Genomic DNA, 20,468 nt, shown 5'->3' with positions numbered 1-20,468 from the left:
GCCATGCTGAATAAATCTGATCTACAGTGCGAGTAGGTCATGCCGCGAACTTTATGCTTAAAGCATTATAACGTGTCGAGAAAATATCTCAGGAACGCTTTGCTGGAAGCAAAGACATTCTACACAAAGTAAGGGGCACGATGTCGTGTCATCATTCTCGAGTCAACCGACTCGCTGGCAATTCACGTATACCAGGTGACTGACTTGGCTCCGTGCAAATTCGGAACCTGACCCGCCACCTAGAGAACCACTGTTTTTAATCTTGCCTTCCTTCACCATGCAGCGTCTCAATACTCTCGACCTAGCCCTGAGGCCAATCTCACGATGCAGCTCTTCGACGATGCCGATGAAGACGATTACTACAATCTAGGCACCTATTGCCGTCGAATAAACACATCCAGCAAGGCGGCTCAGACATGGTTCGATCGTGGGCTTCTATGGACCTACGGCTTCAACCATGAAGCTGCCGTCGAATGTTTCGAGAAAGCAATCTCGCACGACGATACATGTGCAATGGCATATTGGGGATTAGCATACGCTCTAGGACCAAATTACAACAAGCCGTGGGAAGTCTACGATAAGGTCGACTTGGAGAAGACGTTGAGAAGGACCCATGATGCGGCGGCCAAAGCAAAGCACTTTGCGAAGGACGATATTGAGAAAGCCTTGACCCGTGCTATCCAGTACCGCTACTTGAAAGGTACTGCCACCGAACCGCCCCATGAGTGGAACAAGCTCTACTGTGATGCAATGGAATCAGTATACAGAAAGTATGGTAGTGACCTGGATGTTGTAACCTTTTATGCCGATGCGCTGATGAATTTGACTCCCTGGAAAATGTGGGACATTCATACCGGGAAACCAAACCCCAAGGCTCGCACTATGGAAGCAAAAGCTGTCCTTGACAAAGTCTTCGAGCAGAAAGGAGGGCTTGAACATCCGGGTTCTCTCCATCTTTACATTCACTTGATGGAGATGTCACCCAGACCGGAGCATGCCCTCCCAGTAGCCGATCGTCTTCGAAATTTATGTCCAGACATTGGCCACCTTCAGCACATGCCTACTCACCTCGACGTCCTCTGTGGTGACTGGAGACGTGCTATAGCTTCAAATTCCGATGCCATCGTTGCGGACAACAAGTTTGTTGCTCGAGCTGGCGCAGTCAATTTCTACACACTCTACCGCTGTCACGACATGCACTTCCGCCTCTACGCCGCCATGTTCGCAGGACAGTCGAAAGTCGCAATGCAAACCGCTGTCGAACTAACAGCCGCAGTCCCAGAAGATCTTCTCCGGATCGAATCCCCACCAATGGCAGACTGGCTCGAAGGCTTCGTCGCGATGCAAACACATGCTCTAATACGCTTCGGCAAATGGCAGCAGATCATCGAACTCGCACTTCCCGAGGATCAGGATCTCTACTGCTTCACCACAGCCATGATCCACTATGCTAAGGGGGTCGCATATTCAGCCACGGGGAAGATCCTAGAAGCCGAACATGCACGCTCCGACTTCCTCGCAGCCGTACCTCGCGTCAAACACTCCCGCGCCGTCTTCAACAATTCCTCTCACGACATCCTCGCAATCGCACTATCCATGCTCGAAGGTGAATTCGAGTACCGCAAACAGAACTACGAAGTAGCATTTACACACCTCCGTCACGCCGTACATCTCGACGACTCTCTGCCATATTGTGAACCCTGGGGTTGGCTGCAGCCTACACGCCACGCTCTAGGCGCACTTCTACTCGAGCAGAATCACGTCGATGAGGCGAGTAAAGTCTACGCTGCCGATCTAGGGCTGGATGATTCGCTCCCGAGACCTTTGCAGCACCCGAATAATGTTTGGGCTTTGCATGGATACCACGAATGCCTGAGGAGGTTGGGAAGAGAAGATGAGGCGAAGATAATAGGAAAGCAGTTACAGATGGCTGTGGCGAGTGCGGATGTTAAGGTTGGAAGCAGTTGTTTTTGTCGCGGTGTTACAAAGCAATAGACGCATCTAGGAGTTTTAACAACAGGAGAACAGGATAGACTTCAATTTGGGTGTTCAGGTCATAGACATGGCGTTTCGTACACCGATTTGAGCATACGTATTTAGCATTCTTGCCCTCTCTCAATATTACTCTTCACTTCTCAACTTTCAGAAGCTCATTCAATGCACCACTCAAACCCTCCACCGCGTCACTCATCTTCTTCAGAAAAGGATCCTTCTCGCCCGTTGCCAATTCATGCACCGACTTCCCCTTCTCCAACGTCTCAAGCAAATCCCTGAACTTCTGAATCCTATTCCTAATGTTCTCAAGCGTTTCACTCATTGACTCCGCCGCCTTCTCGATAGCTCCATCATCCTTCCCTAAGCTATTCATCTCACAAAGCTTTCCGACCCGAGCAGCCGAGTTCGTGAATGTTTCTAGGAGACGGCGAATTTGTGGCTTTGAGTAGTCTATGAACAGCTTCATGGTGTCGTTGTAATGTAATTCCCCAAAAGCTAATGAAAGGTGGATGTGAAGGAAGTGGATTTCGGCCACCAAGGCCTTCTCGAAGGTTGGGAAGGTGGTGGTTGGTTGGGTGTTAAGGGCCTGGTAGTCGCGGAGGCGTTCGAGGATTTCTGGGTCGAGGATCATGTTCGCGGGTTGTGTGAGGACGTGGAAGTGTATTATAGAAGGGAGGTTCGTACTTGATTGAAAAGATACACAATCTTTAGGGGAAGATTGGACGGTGAAGTGATAATTGATCAACAAGCACAAAAGTATTTGCTGCTGGTCTGCTTTTATGCCACTATCAGATTTAGCTATTAGATAGAAGGTTAGCAAGTGCGTTGCCATTGTTGAACATCACTATGTTAGCAACCCTGACTTTCACTCGATAGGACATACAATGTTCGTTGCCCGGAAATGCTCGTGGGAACTATCACTTTGATGGAAGAGTGATAGAGAATCGCAGGGATGAGCAGGGAAGATTTCATGGCAGGTATAGGGTGAATCTAGCAGATACCAGACGTCGAACATGAAGTAACTTCTGTAGTCGTTGACTGACCTTCCATGTCTCGAGTAGGATTTTCCTGGATGTAGTGGGTAAGCAACGAACCCCGACGATGTGCGGCAAAATTTGTACAACATGCTGTTATCTAAAACAAGAATCTGCTGTAGCAAAGCGCAGGTTGCAGAGAATTGATAGTTTCACAGCTGTGGCTCAACCACTAACGACTTGAACACGAATTGGTATGCTGTACATGCCTGGAATGCCTGACCTGAATACAACCTCGAAACGTTGAGTGAGGTCTGGCCAGGTTCCGCTAGCTCAATCGCAAAATGCTAAAATTCTTGGTACTGACCCTTCACTCGTCCTTACAGCACATGGCCAACTTGCCCTCACGCGTCGGTGACAGCCCAAAAGATATCGAGCTCATACACTGCTTTCCGTTCGAAGGTCCAATATATGATGCCGCTCAAGAGTTCTGGAAAGCGTTGAAAGCCTTGTAAGTATAGCCAATGAAAGGCAAGCTCATCTCTGCGTCCTGCTCGGGTGCAGTTTGACGCGCCTGAGCTCGGTGAATGGCAGAAGTGTCCTCTTGAGGAATTTCATCGATAGGGAAATAGCTAACATCAATGTTGGATGTCAGCTTGGGCTCAAAGGGAGCTCTTATCTTCCTTAATTGATCCCAAACCACACCTCTGAAGAATGGATGTCGCTTAATCTGTGAGGCACCGTCGTGGGCACCACCTTCTTTACCGATTCGATCGTTCGCGTCGCACAAGAATCTTGAGCATTGTTAGTACTTATGCACGTACGAATAGAGTGAAAATGACTTACCCTCGGATCATATCCTCGGCATCGCGACCCAAGACTAGCTCATCTGGGAAATACAGAGACTCGCGCCAGTTCACGATCTTTCGATATGTGTCATGAGTGTCTTCGGCACAGAAAGGTGGCCATCCTACAAGGCACTCAAACATGATAGCACCGACAGACCACCAATCGCAGAGATAAGTATAGCCCTGACCTAGAAAGATTTCGGGCGCAATATAGTCAGGAGTACCAACAGTTGAGTAAGCCATGTGTCTTCGTGACTTCCTCCAGGTGTTGACTTGACCTCGATTGCTGACTGTAAGATTGATCTGTTCGTTGAAAGCCATCGAGTTTCGGTTACCGCCTCGGTCATTGGCATTTTTCAGCAGTTGCTGATAATACGAATTTTCGTGCTGCTTGCGACCACCCGTTGACAAGCCAAAATCAGTCAACTTGATGTGTCCACCTCGATCCAGTAGGATATTGTCAGGTTTGATATCTCTGTGTAGAAAGCCGAGTTTGTGGACTGCCTCTATAGCCATAACGATTTCTGCCATGTAGAACCTAGTAATGTCCTCGGAGAAAATCTCGTACTTAATAAGCATGGTCATCAAGTCACCACCAGGTAAAAATTCCATAAGCATATATAGGTAAGCATTGTCTTGAAATGAGGCATGTAGCTTGACAAGCCAGGGATTGTCTTTAGAGTCGGCCAAAATATCCCGCTCTGCTCGAACGTGAGCCAGTTGATCCTTCTTGAACATTTCCGACTTGATGAGGGATTTGAGTGCATAGATCTTTCCATCTGTCTTGCGTTGAACCAGTTTGACCTCGCCAAAGGCTCCTTTACCAATGATCTTGATCGTGGAGAAGTTCTGAGGGCTCTCTCTCGTCCTGATGAATCGCAGGAATCGGGCCTCTTTCTGAGCGAGGTTGTTGGCTTCCTTCTGCTTCTGGAGCTCAGGAATGGAGGGATCCTTCAGAATAGCGTCCAGCTCCTTGCCTCGGGCATTCCGATCTCTGGCACGTTCGATATTCTCTTGGAAGAAGCTATTGACGAGTTGTTTGGCAGCAGTACCTCGTTTGCGCACATTATCAGAGTACTTTGCAGGATTTTGCACTTCTTCCTCCTCAGGTGCTTTCTGGGCTGCCCTAGATGGCATAGGCGGTTGTAAATGTGTCTGGTAGGGTTGGTTTCGAGCATCACCAGCAGTCCTCGGTCTAGGAGCAGTGGCAGGAGAGGGAGTTCGGTTTGTCTGGCCAGGGCGGGGAGTAGTGGAGAGGTCATGATTTTGAAACTGCTGTACTAGGCCACCTGTTCCATCATTGACTTGGTTCTGCATGTATGGCCTTGCGTTCATTTGGTAGGCAGCCTGAGGTGACTGAAGGTTTTGCTGGTAGCCATACTGCTGAGCGTATTGTGGGTTGGCTTGAGTGTAGGGATGACTCAGGAAATAACCTTGCTGCTGGTTTGGGTTGGGGGAGAGGGCAAAGTCATGCTGCTGTTGCCCATAGATGGGTTGGGGAAAGGTGGAAGGAGTGGTAGGGTAGAATCGAGGATCAGCGGCGGCCCCTTGGTGTTGGCTGTCGAACTGGAAGTTCAGTCGAAGGCGGTTATTGTCGTCCATGATGCCGACCGAGACGGCAGGATCCACCAGAAAACGACAGCAGTTATGAGGAGGGCTGATGTGAAAGAAAGATGATAACTGTCCAGTATCTGTCAAATCGTGCTGTCCCTAGGAAATAGTGAGGGTACAAGAAACTTACCCTTGTTCAATCACACTGCGCCAGACACACAGCAGTAGCGTTAGGCTTGGGAACCAGCAGCTCTCGCAATCAGCAACAGGAATGTGTTGAGTTACAATAGTAACCCGAACGTGAGGAGTTCATGGGAACGACAGCCTTTACATTCATGAATATAGGAAGCAGCGGTCTGCAATGGAAAGGAGCAGATCGCTCCTGCAAATACACAACCAGTGGAAGTGCGGGCATTCGCAGTAAAGTTTCACCCTTGGATCGACCACTCCTTTGGAATCCACCAAGCTTCGAGAACGTCGGCCTTGTGCTGGCAGGAGTCCCTAGCTTCAGACCGGGGACTATCGCTCTTGAGCGCTCTACAAGTGCTTACATATCGTATCGTATAAAGCAGTTCTTTTGGAATGAACAAGGCAACGCAAGGAAAGATCAGTGACCTTGTTCTTGGACTTTTCTTACAGTTAACGGTACCGTCTACCGAGCGCAGAGATCTGCAAAATCAAATGTCACTGCCCGGCTCTTAAAGTTGCGGAGCCGTCGGGTGCTGTACAGGGTCCATCGCTTTAGCCCAAGACTCTCTAGTCCTCCCGAACATTGGGACTTTTTTTGGTCGGTGTTATGGTTGGAGCATGTGCCCATCGTGTCAGAGCAACAGCGTCTTTGTACAGGACGATTTTTATCGAACAGCACGTCGAGAGGGTTGAGGCCATCAAGGTGGAATGGCAGAGCCTATCAAGCAAGATGGCGCTGCTCAGGCCAGCTCGGCTGGCTCAGCAGAAGCTCCAAAGCCGGCTGCGACGAAGCCTGCGAAACCACCAAATCCAGTTTTTCGAATGATGGGTGAGCGACATGCGGTCCATCGACGTTACTGTACTAACGGATAAGGCTTGCCGAACCTGCCTCGAAAACTACCGTCAAGGAACTGGATGATATTCTGGACTGTGCTTGTCTCGTTCACAGCTGCCAAAATGTACGACACGCGACAGAAGAAAGCTGCGCAGAAGAAGTGGTGCGATCTAGTCGCTCACATCGCGCAAGAGAAGCTGGATGTGCGCCAAATGCCTAGGAAGCTGACCGTCTTTCTGTCAGCTCCACCAGGAGACGGACTTGGTCCTTCGAGACAGTATTTCAAGGACTACGTCAAACCTATCTTGGTCGCTGCGTCCATGGACTACGAAGTGATAGAAGGTCGAAAGGAGGGAGATGTGAGGTATGGGACTGCAGAGCAGATACGCAGGCTAAGGCGGAAGAAAGGCGAGAAGGGCCTGACAGAACCTGAGATGGATACAGCAATGGCCATCGACCTGATGAGGGAGCGATTAATGCTTCAACCAGAACCAGGTGTAAAAGGAGACTTGGTCTTAGGGCGACATACTTGGAAAGAATATGTCAGGGGTATACATGAGGGATGGCTAGGTCCATTGGATGAGCCACCAGAACTAAATCCTGAACCCTCGCCCACCCCTGCGATAACACCAGAGCCATCCCCTATACATCCTCCTACTGAGTCACGGACCGAAAATCCCGGGGCAACCACATCCCCCGAGGCCGTGGAGCAGATTTCTGCGGACGAGGACAAGAAGCCTGAAGAGAAAAAAGAGGAGGAAAAGAAAAAGAAGCCATATCCGCCTCCTGCCTATCTACCCATTCACCAATACTCGGGATCACCATTGTCGCCTCACATTCCTACAGTCCTGGAACCATCCGAAGCAATACATCAACAACACCTGCTAGGCTTCCTCAAAACACCTCAGAGGATATACAACTGGCTCAACAGAAGAACATTGCAGGACCAAATAGGTCGACAAACAGCAGCCATAGTCCTCGCAAGTAACAGACCCTACCAGCACGACGAGTCCTTCGCCATGCCCGCGACACTTCCCTCTGAATCTAGCGCCCCAGTTGCCACAAGGGCACCTGAAAACGATCAGCTAGACACTTCACCACTCCAGACCTCCTCAAACTACGAACAACAAGGACTTTTGACAGAAGAAGAACATTACTGGCATAAATCAGTGCGACAAGCACCTGCGGATGCCACTAAAGAGCAAATATACATCGCAGATATCGTGTTCGATCCACGAATTGCAGACCGTATGAGAAAGTTTGAGCTCGATCATGAGCAGGAAGAACGAGCACAAAAAATCGCCGCAGGAGACGAAAGCGCCAAATGGGCAGTCCCTGTGCAAGACTTGAGGAGTAAGAAGCCGATTGTCACTGCTGATGAAGATTCGATGGCATGAGCGAGTCACCGCTGTTGTTCTTCGACAGACAATGGGTGGGCAGGGTCAACATGCTCTTGCTCATCTATCTCAGGCATCGAATCAACCAAACGAAAACCGCTCAAGGGGGACGAGGCCCCTATTCCACCTAAGTCATCACCGAGTCGAGTAGAAGCTTGGCAGGCACAATATACCGCCAGCATGTATATTCTAGCGAATGCTCGTTCCATCAATTGAACGAGGGAGCCCAGTGGACAGCACACGTCCATCTGCATCGAGGAATTGCTTGACCGTGCAGCCTACACACTATATGAGACAATTGGACGTGCGGGCACTAACATGCTTCATGAATTGAGGTCAGAGCGGGTGATGTATCGGTTCATGCTGAATTCTAATGTATAAACAATATTGTAAAAAGTTATAGGCGAGGCCCTCCACACTCTACTTCGGTGTACGTGAATTGACCATAGATATTTAAATTGCAAAGCATTCGTGGTTAGTCATGGTGTTCAGGCTCATCGATGAACATTGGCTGCTCGACACTCACTACCTTGGACCGTCTTTATGCTTGTGCATGCGAATATTACGTGCACTGATAGGAGCTTGCGAAAGCAACTTGAAATCGTCCACAATGCCATTCATTAAAACACGACTTCTGCCACAGCATGTGACCACCTGAGAGAGTCGAGTCGTTTAGCCCGCCCAGCTTCTCCTCGATTGGTGTAAACCTGCATGAACCAATCATCCACTCTATCGTCCGAACTAAGCTCTTTTGGCATTGCAAGCTGAAAAAGCTACCCTTGCATTGCTTCTTTGAGCCCGAGCACTTCGGCGGACACGCCTCGTCGCACATTGCTATACCAAGCCTCCGCTTGCTCGTGCTGGTGCCTGGCGATTCACCTTGGTATCCTTCCTTGGCCGCGATCCCGGTGCGACTGGTCTGCAATGCTGATTATTGTGGCTGCTCGGGAACGTCATATCCAATCGTGTTCCTCCTTACCCTGTGCTGCGTAGCATCTCGTCAGTCTGGACTGCAGTGACCTTCGTGGTCAGCGTCACAGAGCTAATACGAATCCTGTATTCGAACGTGGTTATTGGAGACCACATTCATGCTCACGGTGAGTTGAGTTAGTTTGCCAGGTATGCCTTATGGGAGAGTCTCCGGGAAATGGATTTGGTCATGTTGGGCAGCTATTTTTCAGATCGCGTCCATTGATTCGGTGTGGCATGAACCTATTCTGTTTTGCGGTGTGTCTCGATTGCAAGTGGCGACTGATGCCCCTAATTCATGTCAGTAGTATATTCACCGTCGTATAGACCTGCACTGCATGTGCAGCTTGATATCACATTTCCTCAAGCTGACACTTAGCTTCTCGATCCACCACTTCGCTACTCCTTTGTCAGATCTTGGTCTCGCAGCGACGAGGGCCGCAATCCACCAGTCGCGACCAGAGAGGTGATCTCCATATATGCGAGATTTCCAATACCTGGTCGGTATCCTCCACGATCCAGGCGACTAAACACCGAGACGGTTTCGAACGACCGAGCAGTTGGTCAAAGAGCAAGAGCCAGAGCCAGAGCAGGTTGGCAATACCGCAGACCCACGAGCTCGACATGAAGGCAGACGCAGAAGCAGTAGGATGGGTTCTGGTAGAAGCCATTGACAAAGCTGGGACTGTCGGTCAAGATGAAATGGTCGATGATTTTGTTGCTTTAGGTAAGAAACGATGAAGACACGTAGATCGCAGTCATTGGAGCTCACAAAAAGTAGCCTTAGGCAGCATCGATCTTAAGGCGGCCGATGGAACCCCTGTCCAACCTGGCAAGCAGCATGGCCACAATCCTGTGAAAGCAGGAGCACACATTGCCAACCAAGCCCATACCAAGGGAGGCAAGGAGTCTCGAATCAATGCGAATAAGAACAGAGCAGCTGTACAACCAGGTAGGCTGTCCAACCAATCAAGAACAGATTAGCTGATTTCGAACAGGTGTCCTGTGCCCCAAGGCCTGTATCGATATCGCTTTTCATGGCATTGGAAGCAGGTTCGACGATGGTGACGAGGTAATGACCTCAGGACCATTGCAGCTTGGGACATCAAGGCAAGACGATAGAGTGTAAGTCAAGAACATACTGTTTGTATCAGAGAAAAATCAAACGGCATTCGCATGTCGTTCCGTGGCCTTTTTTGAGGACATGAGGGAGAAATGAAGGAAAGCGAGAATTTGAAGACCTGCCTATGTGGAGTCGGGATTTATTTGTTTACACTTTGGCAAGCAGCCACGACTTTCTGCTTCCAGCGTCCGAAAAGGGCTCTTATTGCACCCGATTGACGATATAGTTTGACATTTGGCCGCGTGCAGTATCACAGCATGCGACCTGTACGTCGTCAATATTTACAATGAATTTGACCTATCACTTGGAATGGTCGACAGAACTTTGATTCTGATTGGCTGCACCGATTCATGCCTAGCTACATTACAAGTCCCAGAGTCGAGGTCTACATTTGGTGTGATTACTGTCAGTGGTAGATTGATAGCTTGCCTGTGTGACCCAGACCACGCACAACGTTGATGACCTGTGTTTAGTTGCTGCATGCATTGGCACAATGAAGGTGTGTCAGGCTCTTGGGTAGGCGGGACATCTTTCTCGCGACCACACCAACAGACACGCTCAATTCTCTCGGTAGATGTGACGGGTGCTTGTTCTCTTAGAAATGCCACACTCGGTACAGAGCATAGTACTCTGAGCCATTGTGTTCATATCCACGTGTAGCATATCTTTGTAGGTATTATAGCAATCCCGACCGTGACGGTGCACAGTCAACCGAGCGCTCCATGTTCTTGTTGAGGACTCCTCTTTTTCTTAGCACCATTGAACATAGCGAATCATGGTAAGATTTCTGGTTGTTGACGACATGAGTTCTGATGCATCCGTGCATGCCTCGTATCTCCACTGATAGACTGCAGCATACTAACAGAGTGGTCTTTCAGGTTTGACTGGATGAGATCTTCGATGGACAGCACTTTAATGCGTGATATATCCTGGATGGTGGGCGCTCGCCCAAACCGGGACCACAGGTCGACATGGCCTGTAGTTCCCTGTTTGAATCCAGCATCAAGTTTGGGCCGCAAAATTCGTCCGCAGTGAAGTAAGAAGGGAGTTTTCATCTACACTCTCAGACACAAACCCAGACTCTCGTTGAGCATTGTGAGTGTAGCGTCAAAATGAGCTTTGCTATTCTGGCGTAGATCGAGACCAACATCTGTATTGTCCCTTATCGCTCCGTATAGCTTGTTCTTATTGGGATAATCTCTCCAATAGCGCACAAACAATATGTTTTTCAATATCCTATGCTCTGTCCCGTTGTGCTCGCTTGCGGTTCTGAGGAATTCGAGTGTCTTTTGTATTCGTCTGGGGTTGAATGCAGAGCTCGGAGAGTTGCGGAAACCGTCTCGTAAGATGTTCCTTACACCATAGCGAGCAGGCTTCGAGTATCGAATTGCCTGCAGAGAAGTTCGCAACAGATGTCTGTACGCTGATTTAATCGCAAAGGTGGTAGGTACCATCGATAGACCTGAGCTTCAGAGAAGGACGCAAGAAGCGATCCATAACACGATCGAAGACATTCGAGTCATTTCGGATAATGTCTGGCCACCCTAATTATGGGTGTGACCCACCACATGTGAGCCTGGAACTTAATTCAGGCATGCCTAAGCTCGTCCCAAACTGGTGCATCGACACGGGTCACTTATGCGATCTGGGGCCACTGACAGTCACGCTTTTGGGCCAAGAGAGCATCTCCACTCTATCCTCGAACTTGAAAAACGCGTTTCGTGACAGTGCTTGCTACCTTCCTTCATGTCACTGACCGCGAACATATTGTTATTCATTGCTTGTCACAGCAGCGACTCACTGTGCCTGCAAACGTGCTGACCAGGTTGTGTCACAAACTTTGGGTCTTCTCAAGGCTATCACAGCTGCTTTCTGTAGATCTGTTGGACTGCGTCTTGCTGCTGCTGAACAACTGCGCCCACCACTGCTCTGGCATCAATCCTCAGGCAATATTGCAATTGAGCATCTGCAGTTGACGCGACCGATGTGATACATTTCATGCTAATGTGTTAGGCCGACTACTGTGACTGAGACTTTTTCTTCTGTCGATTTCCTGCTCCCAGCGCCTTTTGCTTTCGCGTCTCTAGACTGTGAGTATGGGTCGGATGGCGCCGGTTAGACCAAACAATAGGAACAATGTTGGTCCTAGTGCTGTACGCGGCGCAAAAATTCAGAAGCAACGGAAGAAGCACAAAGTAGTCCTTGAGAGCGCAGGCAATAAGGACGATGACAAGCTTCGCGTGGTGGTAAGAAACAATCGAGGTCATTTCAAAAATGCTGGAACTTACACCACACAGCTCTCGTTTCATGCAGAGCCACCTCCCGGCTATACCTTCATTCCAGCTGGAAACACACAATTAACAGCAGCCATGAAAGCCTTCGCTAAGAAAGGTGGTCACCAGATCATGGCAGTATCGGTCTGTATGTATATCCCACCCCGGATCGTGGCTGACAGATTCAGGCGACACCTCATGCTCAACGTCACGAGCTTTCGCGAGAAGTGCACCGCATCGGCTATCATGTCCCTACCGAAGTTGTGGCTCAAGTCTGCTCGCATTACGGGATACGTCTCGATAGTTCAGGACGAATAATCGGTGAGCAAGACTCTGAGAAACTTTTCATGAAAATCTCGCAGAAAGGCAAGGTCGTGCTCAACGAAAACATTCGTGACCAAGTGACCATCAATACTGAAGCCAAGGAAATCATTCGTGATCTGTTTCCCAGGATACCAGACAACGACCTGTATCAGATCATCAAGACTGCATTTCAGCTTGGTGATCGAAAAGTTGGTACAGCAGAGGAAATACCACTTGTGCGTAGAGCCCAGCTGTCTGTTGTTGCCCATATTCGTCATTCCTATACAAATTATGACCGACTTTTGCGCCAACTACCCTACAATGACGCCCGTCACGCGGTTGAGAAAGCTACGTTGCAGAAGCTGGTCGAATGGCGAGGAGATGAGAATGACAAAACAGAAGACAGCAGAAAAGCTGTTGACGACGCTGTACGTGAAATTGTCGTTCTATCTGATGAGGAATCCTCTGAATCAGAGATTGAAGAAGGTCAAGTATTAGAGAACGAGGACGTAAAAACAGAGCCTGTCCGAAAGCCTACTCGTCCAGAGGTGACAACAGAACATCGGCCAGTACCTCCTGACGACCCTTCGTCTGCTGAGGACGCTCCACAAGGATTTCGCTACCTGCCTCAGACGTCCAGACGTACTATAGTAGCACGTCAACAACCGGATGCTATTCATAGACAACAACAAAGCCGCTATGCCTTGTGGGATCAGGTTAGACATGAGTACCAAGCTGGCATGTATAATCAGGAACCTGCCCGTGTCCTTGCTAGAATCCCCATTGATGAGTCAACATCTTATAGACGTGAGCCCGTGATACGTGAGGCAATCCATGACTCGACGGCGCCTGTTCGCTATGTCGTTGAAGACCCTGCGCAGGTGAGCATCATCAGTGAAGCTTAAGAACATCGCTTCGTCTTCGTCGAACAGCGGAACTGACACACTTACTAGGTGCAATTAATTCGAGAACCGAGTCCGCCAACAGTCTTTCGAGGTGCAGATGGTCGGCTCTACGAACGACTTGCTCACAGAACAGACGAGACAAGCACGCCAACGAGACGCATATATACTCCTCTAACTGCGAAACCTTCACGGCTCCAAATTCACAATCGAAGATCTGCCTCACCTCGTGCTCAGCGGCCACAATTCCACCATCGAACACCAAGCCTCAACGATGACGGTACCATTGTCGAGTCCATTGAGCCTCCAGATAGTGCACACAGATCTCCAGCTATAAACTCAAGGCTACATGGTACCTATCATGGTCAGCGTGTTGTCAACAGGATGGCCGTTGAGCGCAACAACCCTGTTATTGACCTTACCAGTACTGCAGAACAGGCAGACGAACGCATGCATCCTTTCCATAACCTTCCTGAACCACATCACGAAAGACAGTACCAGGCTGATCACAATATGGCGGCCAAAATCAGGCAGCAGCCACCTCGAAACCCACAGCTTATTGACCTTGGTCCACAGGTACCGGTTACTGCATCTCCGACACGATCTGGCCAAAATCAGTATCACGTCCTTTCTGGTCAAAGATACGTGCCTATTCCGCGCGAGCAATTCTATAACGACCCTGCTACGTCAAGAACTCCTTACACGCAACCTTCTCGTGCACAAGAATATGATCGAGCTCCTGTGTATAGTCAAGTGCCTACTCGAGGACATGCGGTCTACGAAACCTTGGATGATCGATCCCCCTATCGAAACTCAACAAGATATGCCACAGGTCCGGTGCACGATGCTCGAGTAGCACAGCAGTACTACATCACTGGCGAACAGCTGCGTGACTACCCGTCCGGACATGCCACCACACAGTATACGGCCCAGGCAGGCAGGCAGCTTGTTGTGTTGGACAACGGCGAGCCGATGGACGATGTGCAGCATTCTCTGGACTCCAGGCCGCCGACCTACCGTACGACATATGTTCAATACTGACCCGCCATAGAAACGAGGGTCGAAACGAGTCTTTGCTTCGTTCACTTCCTCACGGTGTTGTTCCTGGTATTGCTTGCACCTTTCTTCGTGGTGACCCTTCAGTAATATTGTCTGTCGATTACACAAGGCGTACAGAAGCAGGACTAGATATTGTGGATGGATATGTATTGATACCGGCGCTGATCAGCTTCGAAGTATTAACGATCCATCGTGGTCGAAATGTTGGAAGACATTGTAAGACTACTAGTACATAATGAAATAATAATGGTGGCGCTCCCTCACTTGAAGCAAAGATCCATTCGAGCCGTGTGGAGTATAACTTCCCTCCTTGTGACCGTGTCTGAGATGCTATTGTCCAGCTTGTATGTCACACATAACGTAATACTCATTTCCACTTGTAGACAAGGATCCTGAAGTTGTAAAACTTTGGCGCCTACAGACTAAACTCCAGCCTATTCCCAGCATAGTCCCTCGCAAAGAACCGTTGCGGATACTCAACACCCTTCGACCCTACGTAAATTCTCATCAGCCACAATCCTCCCTCTAGCCTATCCACCATTATCACTCACCTGAATTCTCCATCCCCGGCTGATCCGCCGCCCTCGGACTCGCCTCATCCCCCCTCTCAAAATGCTCCCATATCCTTCTCTGCAACTCCATCAGTTTCTCTGGACTCTCCAGCTTGAAGCACGGATGTCTCGGTGATTCAGCTTCAGTCGGGCCGGAAGCGATGTGGACTTGTTGGCCGGATGAGCCGATGTCGAACCATGCTAGGCGGTCTTTTTGAAGATGGGGGACGGGGCGGGGGGTCAGGCCGAGGGTTGTGCCGTAGAAGGAGAGGGCGTGGGGGAGGGTGTTGGGTGGGACGATGAGGTTTATGTGGGAGATGGCGGTGATCATTGTGATGGTGGATATAGTGGTACGTATGAATAGGGTGAAAGGGATGTAGACTTGTGCTTAGTGTAGTGAGAATATATTGTTTCTGAAGAGCTACGTAGAACCGGGTGTTCACATTCAATGTCAAGTCGATAGGATCTCCAAGCTCAGCGCAAGGTTTAGTACTCCTCAGTATGACTCCGATTCTCGAATATCACCAGCTGTACTATTCACGTATTCCGGGATATATTCTTGTATATGCCAAGGAATACGCCGATGTTCGGTTCCAAAAATCAAGAATACGAAAGCAAGAACTCGCCTAGTAATGCGATCAACAAGACGAAGCATTGCTCGAGGTGCAGAACTCTACCTATCAGGCACACACGGCTTTGTTCCGACGTGCGCCTTGAACCAAACACGATACTCGTTCGTCCATAGGGATGTCTTACGCAAATTGACGGAATCACGAGTATTTCTCCTTCGAGCAGATCAACCGCAAAATGCGCCTCTATTGTCTCAAGCCAGGCTGAAGAGCATACGTACGTAATGTAAGACAAGCTGACGAACTTGCATGTGGTTTCACCATATGGTTATGGCGGTGATATATGTACCAAGTGGAAAAGACATGTAACCACTCTGAATTGACTAAGCTATTATCGAGTTCGACCAAACTAGAAAAAACGTCTGCGAGGTACGTAACCTCGCCATTGACGATGAAGGACCCTGGACAATTCGTAGCAACATGAAGCACTCTATTCATGCCTATTTTCCAAGCCTTGTCTTAGGCGCCCTGTCCACTGCCATCTTGGAGGATACACTTGAATATGGACTTCAGCCCCGGGGATAGGAAAATGATAAGAGATGCGAAAGGTAGTTCTGCCTCCTTCTGCTTATCTCCCTGATCTCGAAAACCACAAAGCTAACATCCACTTAGTACACATCATCAATGACATGCAAACACGCTGGACCACCTGGCCTGGCTTCGGCGACTTCTCCTGGACATATAGATACTGGGACAATCTAAGATTCGTCTTCCTCGAGGAAGTAAAAGATGGACGAATGAGCGAGGCATGGATAACACTGATCGACATGACCACGTTTCGCCCTCAATACATGAAATAGCCTTTAATTAGAATGCTCGCGAAGAAAAGTTGTAGAGAACGACTGGAAACAGCATTGAAAGAAGCTGCGTTTAAGGCGTGGGATAGAGACAGGCTAGAGATCGAGACTAAGTTGCCGGATTGGTTAAAGGTTGTCCGTGGCAGGAGTTTGACTTTCAGGGTTGAGGAGGATGCTGTTCGCGCTGGGTTTCATTATTTTCTGGTTGAGAAACTGGTGGAGCTAGGTCAGACGTATGATGGGGAAGATAGATCGCACGAGGCCGAAGTTCTTCTTCTGCAACTGTGGAAGCTTGCGGATATATGAGGCTCAAGGTAGAGTGAGTGTTGTATAGGTACTGAACATACACCGATGGACATGAGATGAAAGCCGAAAGCTAGGTATCGATCCTAAACTATAGCTATGTTTTTGTGGAATGTTCGCAGCACTATCGTCTGGCTGTCATAGAAGTATCCCTTAGTATTTGTATCTATGCTCGTACTTCGGACAGGATACAGTACGCCGGTCGAGGACTTGTAGCGGACGTCTTGAAAGGAGTTGATCGTGTTTAAGAGTATTTCGAGGGATTAATGGTGGAAATTTCTTCCTAGGATATAGATCCTCGTCTTCTTCATTGCCCTTTCTCTCCTCCTGGTTCCCACTGAAGTGATCATGTGCATCATGCCCTCTCTGGTGGTCACTGTGTTGCCAACCAGAGCCTCGAGCGTAGTCGCCGTGGTGGTCTGTGTTATCGTCGTCTTCGAAGTCGATCTCTATAGACTGCGTGATCTGTAGTGTATCATCGCAGCGTAAATTCAGCAGCACGTTGGCCTCAGACCCCTCATAGTCGTTTTCGTTGAACAATAGATGCTCACCGACGAATTCCTCCTGCAAAGCTATAGCGTCGACGTTCTGCGTAGCAGGGTAGGTTACAACATCGGAGACGCGATCTCGACCTGCACGTGACTTTCGGCTTTGAGGCGCATACTCTGTGAATCCAGATGGTTGCTCGTAGTCTCTTGGGGTTGATGCTTCGATCGAGCTATGCGTAGGTGTGTAGTCCGGGTGTGAAAGTGCCTTAAGAGGTTGAACGTGAAGGTGTCGTGATCCTTCTGAAGTTGGCGAAGAAGACAAGCTAGATCTTGCAGCCTGCCCGTCGTCGGTATGTTGTTGTAAAAGAGGATTTGAGGGTGCGGGTATGGGGTCGCTGGTCAAGAGCACTATGTCATTCTCACTCAGGTCGTTCCACGAGACTTCTTCCTCATCCAACTGGAAACTACTGTGTTCTTCTTTGTCAATAGCGTTAGGCATCTGTGGTGTAGGTTCGACTTCGACAGTAGGGCTTCGATTTCTGATTCGAGCTAGGGAAATGCGAGGTTCTTCGTCATCGAGTAGAACTCGCCGACGTTTCTTTGTATTCTCTTCCATACTCATACTCGCAGAACGCTTGCGTTGAGCCCTGGAGGTCAAGGAAGTTGGATAATCTAGAGTACTTCTAATCGTGCGAAGGTTGGATTGCATTATTACGGACTTCTAGATGGACGTGTTGTAAGGAGCAGAAGTTGTAGAATAGATGCTGGGAGGATTGGAAATTGAGGTATTGTGTCTGTCACGAAGGAGTGGAGATCAGTCCGGGCAGTGAGCTTGCATGTGTTTGTTTGCTGGTACTGGTATTTCCTGGTGTGGATTGACATCGGCTGGAGTGTCAGCTGGTATCTTGCTGCAGAGCTTGCACTTTACGAATGTGATCACACTAGTGGATCGAAAGGTTCGATTCTGATTCTCACTTCTTTGGCGCCGTCCAACCAGTCTCCCCAACCTCGCTTGAGCGCGTGAGGTATCTCCGTCTCTCTCCTCTTCCATCTACGACCTTCCTTGATGCAGAATTGACCATCTTCTGTCCAGTGCTCAGCCTCGGTGTCTGCAGAAGTAGTACTTTCTTGCTCATTGAGACGCTCTTCCACAAGCGTATCGGCATCCCAATCACCCCATTCTCTCCAGAGTGTTTGTTTCTCTTCCGCAGTAAGGGTTTTACTGTAAACTGCACTGCGAGTTGTGCTCTCTGCCGTAGTGTCGACTGGATCTAGCTCTTTCGACTCGTAAATGAGTTTGAATTGCATGGGTTTTAGATAAGCTTGTAATCCAGGCTGCCTTAATAATATAGATAGTAGACGTGTTACAGGGATGGTATCTGGAATTTGAAGCTCTACTTTCGCTTCAGACTTATTCCTGATGGCAGTGTTGGGTATGTAGAAAATCCCCTTCACAAGCCGAGCAGCAATTGATCCAACCGGATACAAGAGCTTAGTTGCTTCTATGGCACGTAGAACTTCACTAGAAGGATCACTCGAAAGTAACTGTTCTACCACAGATTCGCGGCTATATTTCTTGCACAGAGCCTCGTAGCGTGGGTATAGTTGTTCGACCTTGGCAATGAGCTGAGCACGAGCTTCTGCCTTTAGAAGATGTGCTTTGAGATCCTTCTCGACAACTGAAAGGAAGTAGATCTCACCCTCCTCTCTGTCCCTCGGGGTGATGCTCGTGTAATTCAGGGTTTTCAGGGTTGGCAATCTTGCCAGCGTCAGGAAATAGTGTTTATCGGAGGATCGAGAGTCAGTGGTCGAACTCGGCTCGCTCGGGAGGAAGATTGGATTGTTCGTAATGCGCAACGACGACAAATTTGGCAGAAGCTTTGGCAAGTAATCGATGAAACTGAAGGCAGGTATTAGATTATGGGACAGGTTGAGCGTTGTGATTTGAGGGAAGATATGCTTGTGAGCAACAACAGCAGGCCCGATGTCGCAAATCTTATTCGCTTGCAAAGACAAAGACTCGATATTTGGAAAGACGGCCACAGCAATAATGAGACAATCAAGATCTCTGAATGAGTTGTTCTCCAGCACGAGGGATTTGAGGCTCGATATGCAGGGTAAGTCTTCGGTCTGAGCATTGAAAAGGGTACTCAGCTGATTGGCAGACAAGAAAAGCTGTGTAAGGTGTGGGAAACCACTGAGGTCTCGTAACAGTCCTACGATTTGGTTCGAGCTCAGAAGACAATCTTCTAGGTGAAGCTCTTTGATGTGCGCAAACGGGCTTGGTTGAATATCATGCCCAAATGTGCGAAACCGTGAGCCGCTGGAAAAACATTAGCATACTCTTCCTCATCGCGAATACGTGCTTACCCTGCTCTGAGAGTTCTCAGCTTTGGTAGTGCACTACAGATGTCAGCCACATCCTGCCAGTTCTCGATGGTGTTGTAGGAAATATCCAGCTCGGTGATGTTGGGACATGATGTAGATAGCTCGGCTTGAGCTTTGGCAATTGTTGAAGAAGATGCACCTCGAGACGCTATACCATTGACCACCAGTTGATCGACTAGGACAATACGGAGTTCTGCTAATTCGGCTTGCTGTTGAGCAATCTTGTCAAAGCCTACCTCCTGAGCCACTTTGCCAGAAATAATCACAATTTCAGTGTTAGAGGAATTGTTAGTTGAGTCGCCACCGTACTTCGACTTGATGGCTTCTAACAGAGTCTGCTCTGCATCTGGCTTTCTACTGGGTCTGATGAAGGAGGCAGGAGTTGACGAGGACGACAAGCATGTGAAGACCTGCTCGTCCTTGTGCTTGCCATCATGCTTGCCGCGTGATGGATCATCCCACTCGACACCGAGCCACTCTCCCTTTGTGCCGGCGAGACTTCCCGTGTAGCGTACAGTACACAGGGAACCTTCGAAGGAGAGTCTCCTGCCAACATACAGGCTCGTGGTCATACCTGCTGGGCATGTAATTTGCCAGGTACCAGGCTCAGAGACCGGAGAATGAGCAAGCTGCGAACATTAACCAAAGACACACCTGCCAAATAAGCTCGGCTGCTTGCAATGGGGGCTCTGAGTGTCCTTCAAAGTTCATAGACGCGAAAGTGAGTTGGTAGGAACGATTGTAACGCGTCGCATGTCCAGCTCGATCCGCGTTCAGTACACGTAAAAAAGTGGCCGTGTTTCTGTACACAACATACTCAAAAGTCAGCTAGTTCCTCGATCCACTACCCGAACTGTGGTAGACGAGGCTACGCCGCAAGTCTCGCAGGAAGGG

General features: G+C 49.1%; 9 protein-coding genes across 9 annotated transcripts; 4 read left to right on the top strand and 5 right to left on the bottom strand.

Annotated features, from left to right (window-relative positions):
* Window positions 1–324: 324 nt before the first annotated feature.
* On the top strand, window positions 325–1,995 carry LTR64_006519 (uncharacterized protein; the record flags this gene model as incomplete). Its single annotated transcript, XM_064900849.1, has 1 exon — window positions 325–1,995. The coding sequence occupies one exon, from the start codon at window positions 325–327 to the stop codon at window positions 1,993–1,995; it is 1,671 nt and encodes a 556-aa protein (XP_064751925.1).
* A 133-nt stretch (window positions 1,996–2,128) lies between these two features.
* Window positions 2,129–2,827, bottom strand: LTR64_006518 (uncharacterized protein; the record flags this gene model as incomplete). The annotated part of the gene is made up of 1 exon (XM_064900848.1): window positions 2,129–2,827. The coding sequence occupies one exon, from the start codon at window positions 2,825–2,827 to the stop codon at window positions 2,129–2,131; it is 699 nt and encodes a 232-aa protein (XP_064751924.1).
* Window positions 2,828–3,450: 623 nt separating this feature from the next.
* CBK1 (Serine/threonine-protein kinase) lies at window positions 3,451–5,419 on the bottom strand (the record flags this gene model as incomplete). Its single annotated transcript, XM_064900847.1, has 2 exons — window positions 3,451–3,763; window positions 3,816–5,419. The coding sequence occupies 2 exons, from the start codon at window positions 5,417–5,419 to the stop codon at window positions 3,451–3,453; spliced, it is 1,917 nt and encodes a 638-aa protein (XP_064751923.1).
* Window positions 5,420–6,265: 846 nt separating this feature from the next.
* Window positions 6,266–7,789, top strand: TIM54 (mitochondrial import inner membrane translocase subunit tim54; the record flags this gene model as incomplete). The annotated part of the gene is made up of 2 exons (XM_064900846.1): window positions 6,266–6,386; window positions 6,432–7,789. The coding sequence occupies 2 exons, from the start codon at window positions 6,266–6,268 to the stop codon at window positions 7,787–7,789; spliced, it is 1,479 nt and encodes a 492-aa protein (XP_064751922.1).
* A 1,593-nt stretch (window positions 7,790–9,382) lies between these two features.
* On the top strand, window positions 9,383–9,887 carry LTR64_006515 (uncharacterized protein; the record flags this gene model as incomplete). The annotated part of the gene is made up of 3 exons (XM_064900845.1): window positions 9,383–9,485; window positions 9,546–9,710; window positions 9,757–9,887. The coding sequence occupies 3 exons, from the start codon at window positions 9,383–9,385 to the stop codon at window positions 9,885–9,887; spliced, it is 399 nt and encodes a 132-aa protein (XP_064751921.1).
* A 2,090-nt stretch (window positions 9,888–11,977) lies between these two features.
* LTR64_006514 (uncharacterized protein) lies at window positions 11,978–14,400 on the top strand (the record flags this gene model as incomplete). Its single annotated transcript, XM_064900844.1, has 4 exons — window positions 11,978–12,127; window positions 12,179–12,298; window positions 12,343–13,338; window positions 13,411–14,400. 4 exons carry the CDS (start codon window positions 11,978–11,980, stop codon window positions 14,398–14,400), a joined length of 2,256 nt encoding a protein of 751 aa, XP_064751920.1.
* Window positions 14,401–14,833: 433 nt separating this feature from the next.
* On the bottom strand, window positions 14,834–15,300 carry LTR64_006513 (uncharacterized protein; the record flags this gene model as incomplete). Its single annotated transcript, XM_064900843.1, has 2 exons — window positions 14,834–14,910; window positions 14,970–15,300. 2 exons carry the CDS (start codon window positions 15,298–15,300, stop codon window positions 14,834–14,836), a joined length of 408 nt encoding a protein of 135 aa, XP_064751919.1.
* A 1,551-nt stretch (window positions 15,301–16,851) lies between these two features.
* Window positions 16,852–17,808, bottom strand: LTR64_006512 (uncharacterized protein; the record flags this gene model as incomplete). Its single annotated transcript, XM_064900842.1, has 1 exon — window positions 16,852–17,808. The coding sequence occupies one exon, from the start codon at window positions 17,806–17,808 to the stop codon at window positions 16,852–16,854; it is 957 nt and encodes a 318-aa protein (XP_064751918.1).
* A 314-nt stretch (window positions 17,809–18,122) lies between these two features.
* LTR64_006511 (uncharacterized protein) lies at window positions 18,123–20,146 on the bottom strand (the record flags this gene model as incomplete). Its single annotated transcript, XM_064900841.1, has 2 exons — window positions 18,123–19,509; window positions 19,557–20,146. The coding sequence occupies 2 exons, from the start codon at window positions 20,144–20,146 to the stop codon at window positions 18,123–18,125; spliced, it is 1,977 nt and encodes a 658-aa protein (XP_064751917.1).
* Between the last annotated feature and the right edge of the window lie 322 nt (window positions 20,147–20,468).

This window comes from Lithohypha guttulata, assembly GCF_036872675.1.
Source record: "Lithohypha guttulata strain CCFEE 5908 chromosome Unknown scaffold_5, whole genome shotgun sequence".
Taxonomy (NCBI): Eukaryota; Fungi; Ascomycota; class Eurotiomycetes; order Chaetothyriales; family Trichomeriaceae; genus Lithohypha; species Lithohypha guttulata.
This window is presented reverse-complemented; position numbering and strand designations above follow the sequence as displayed.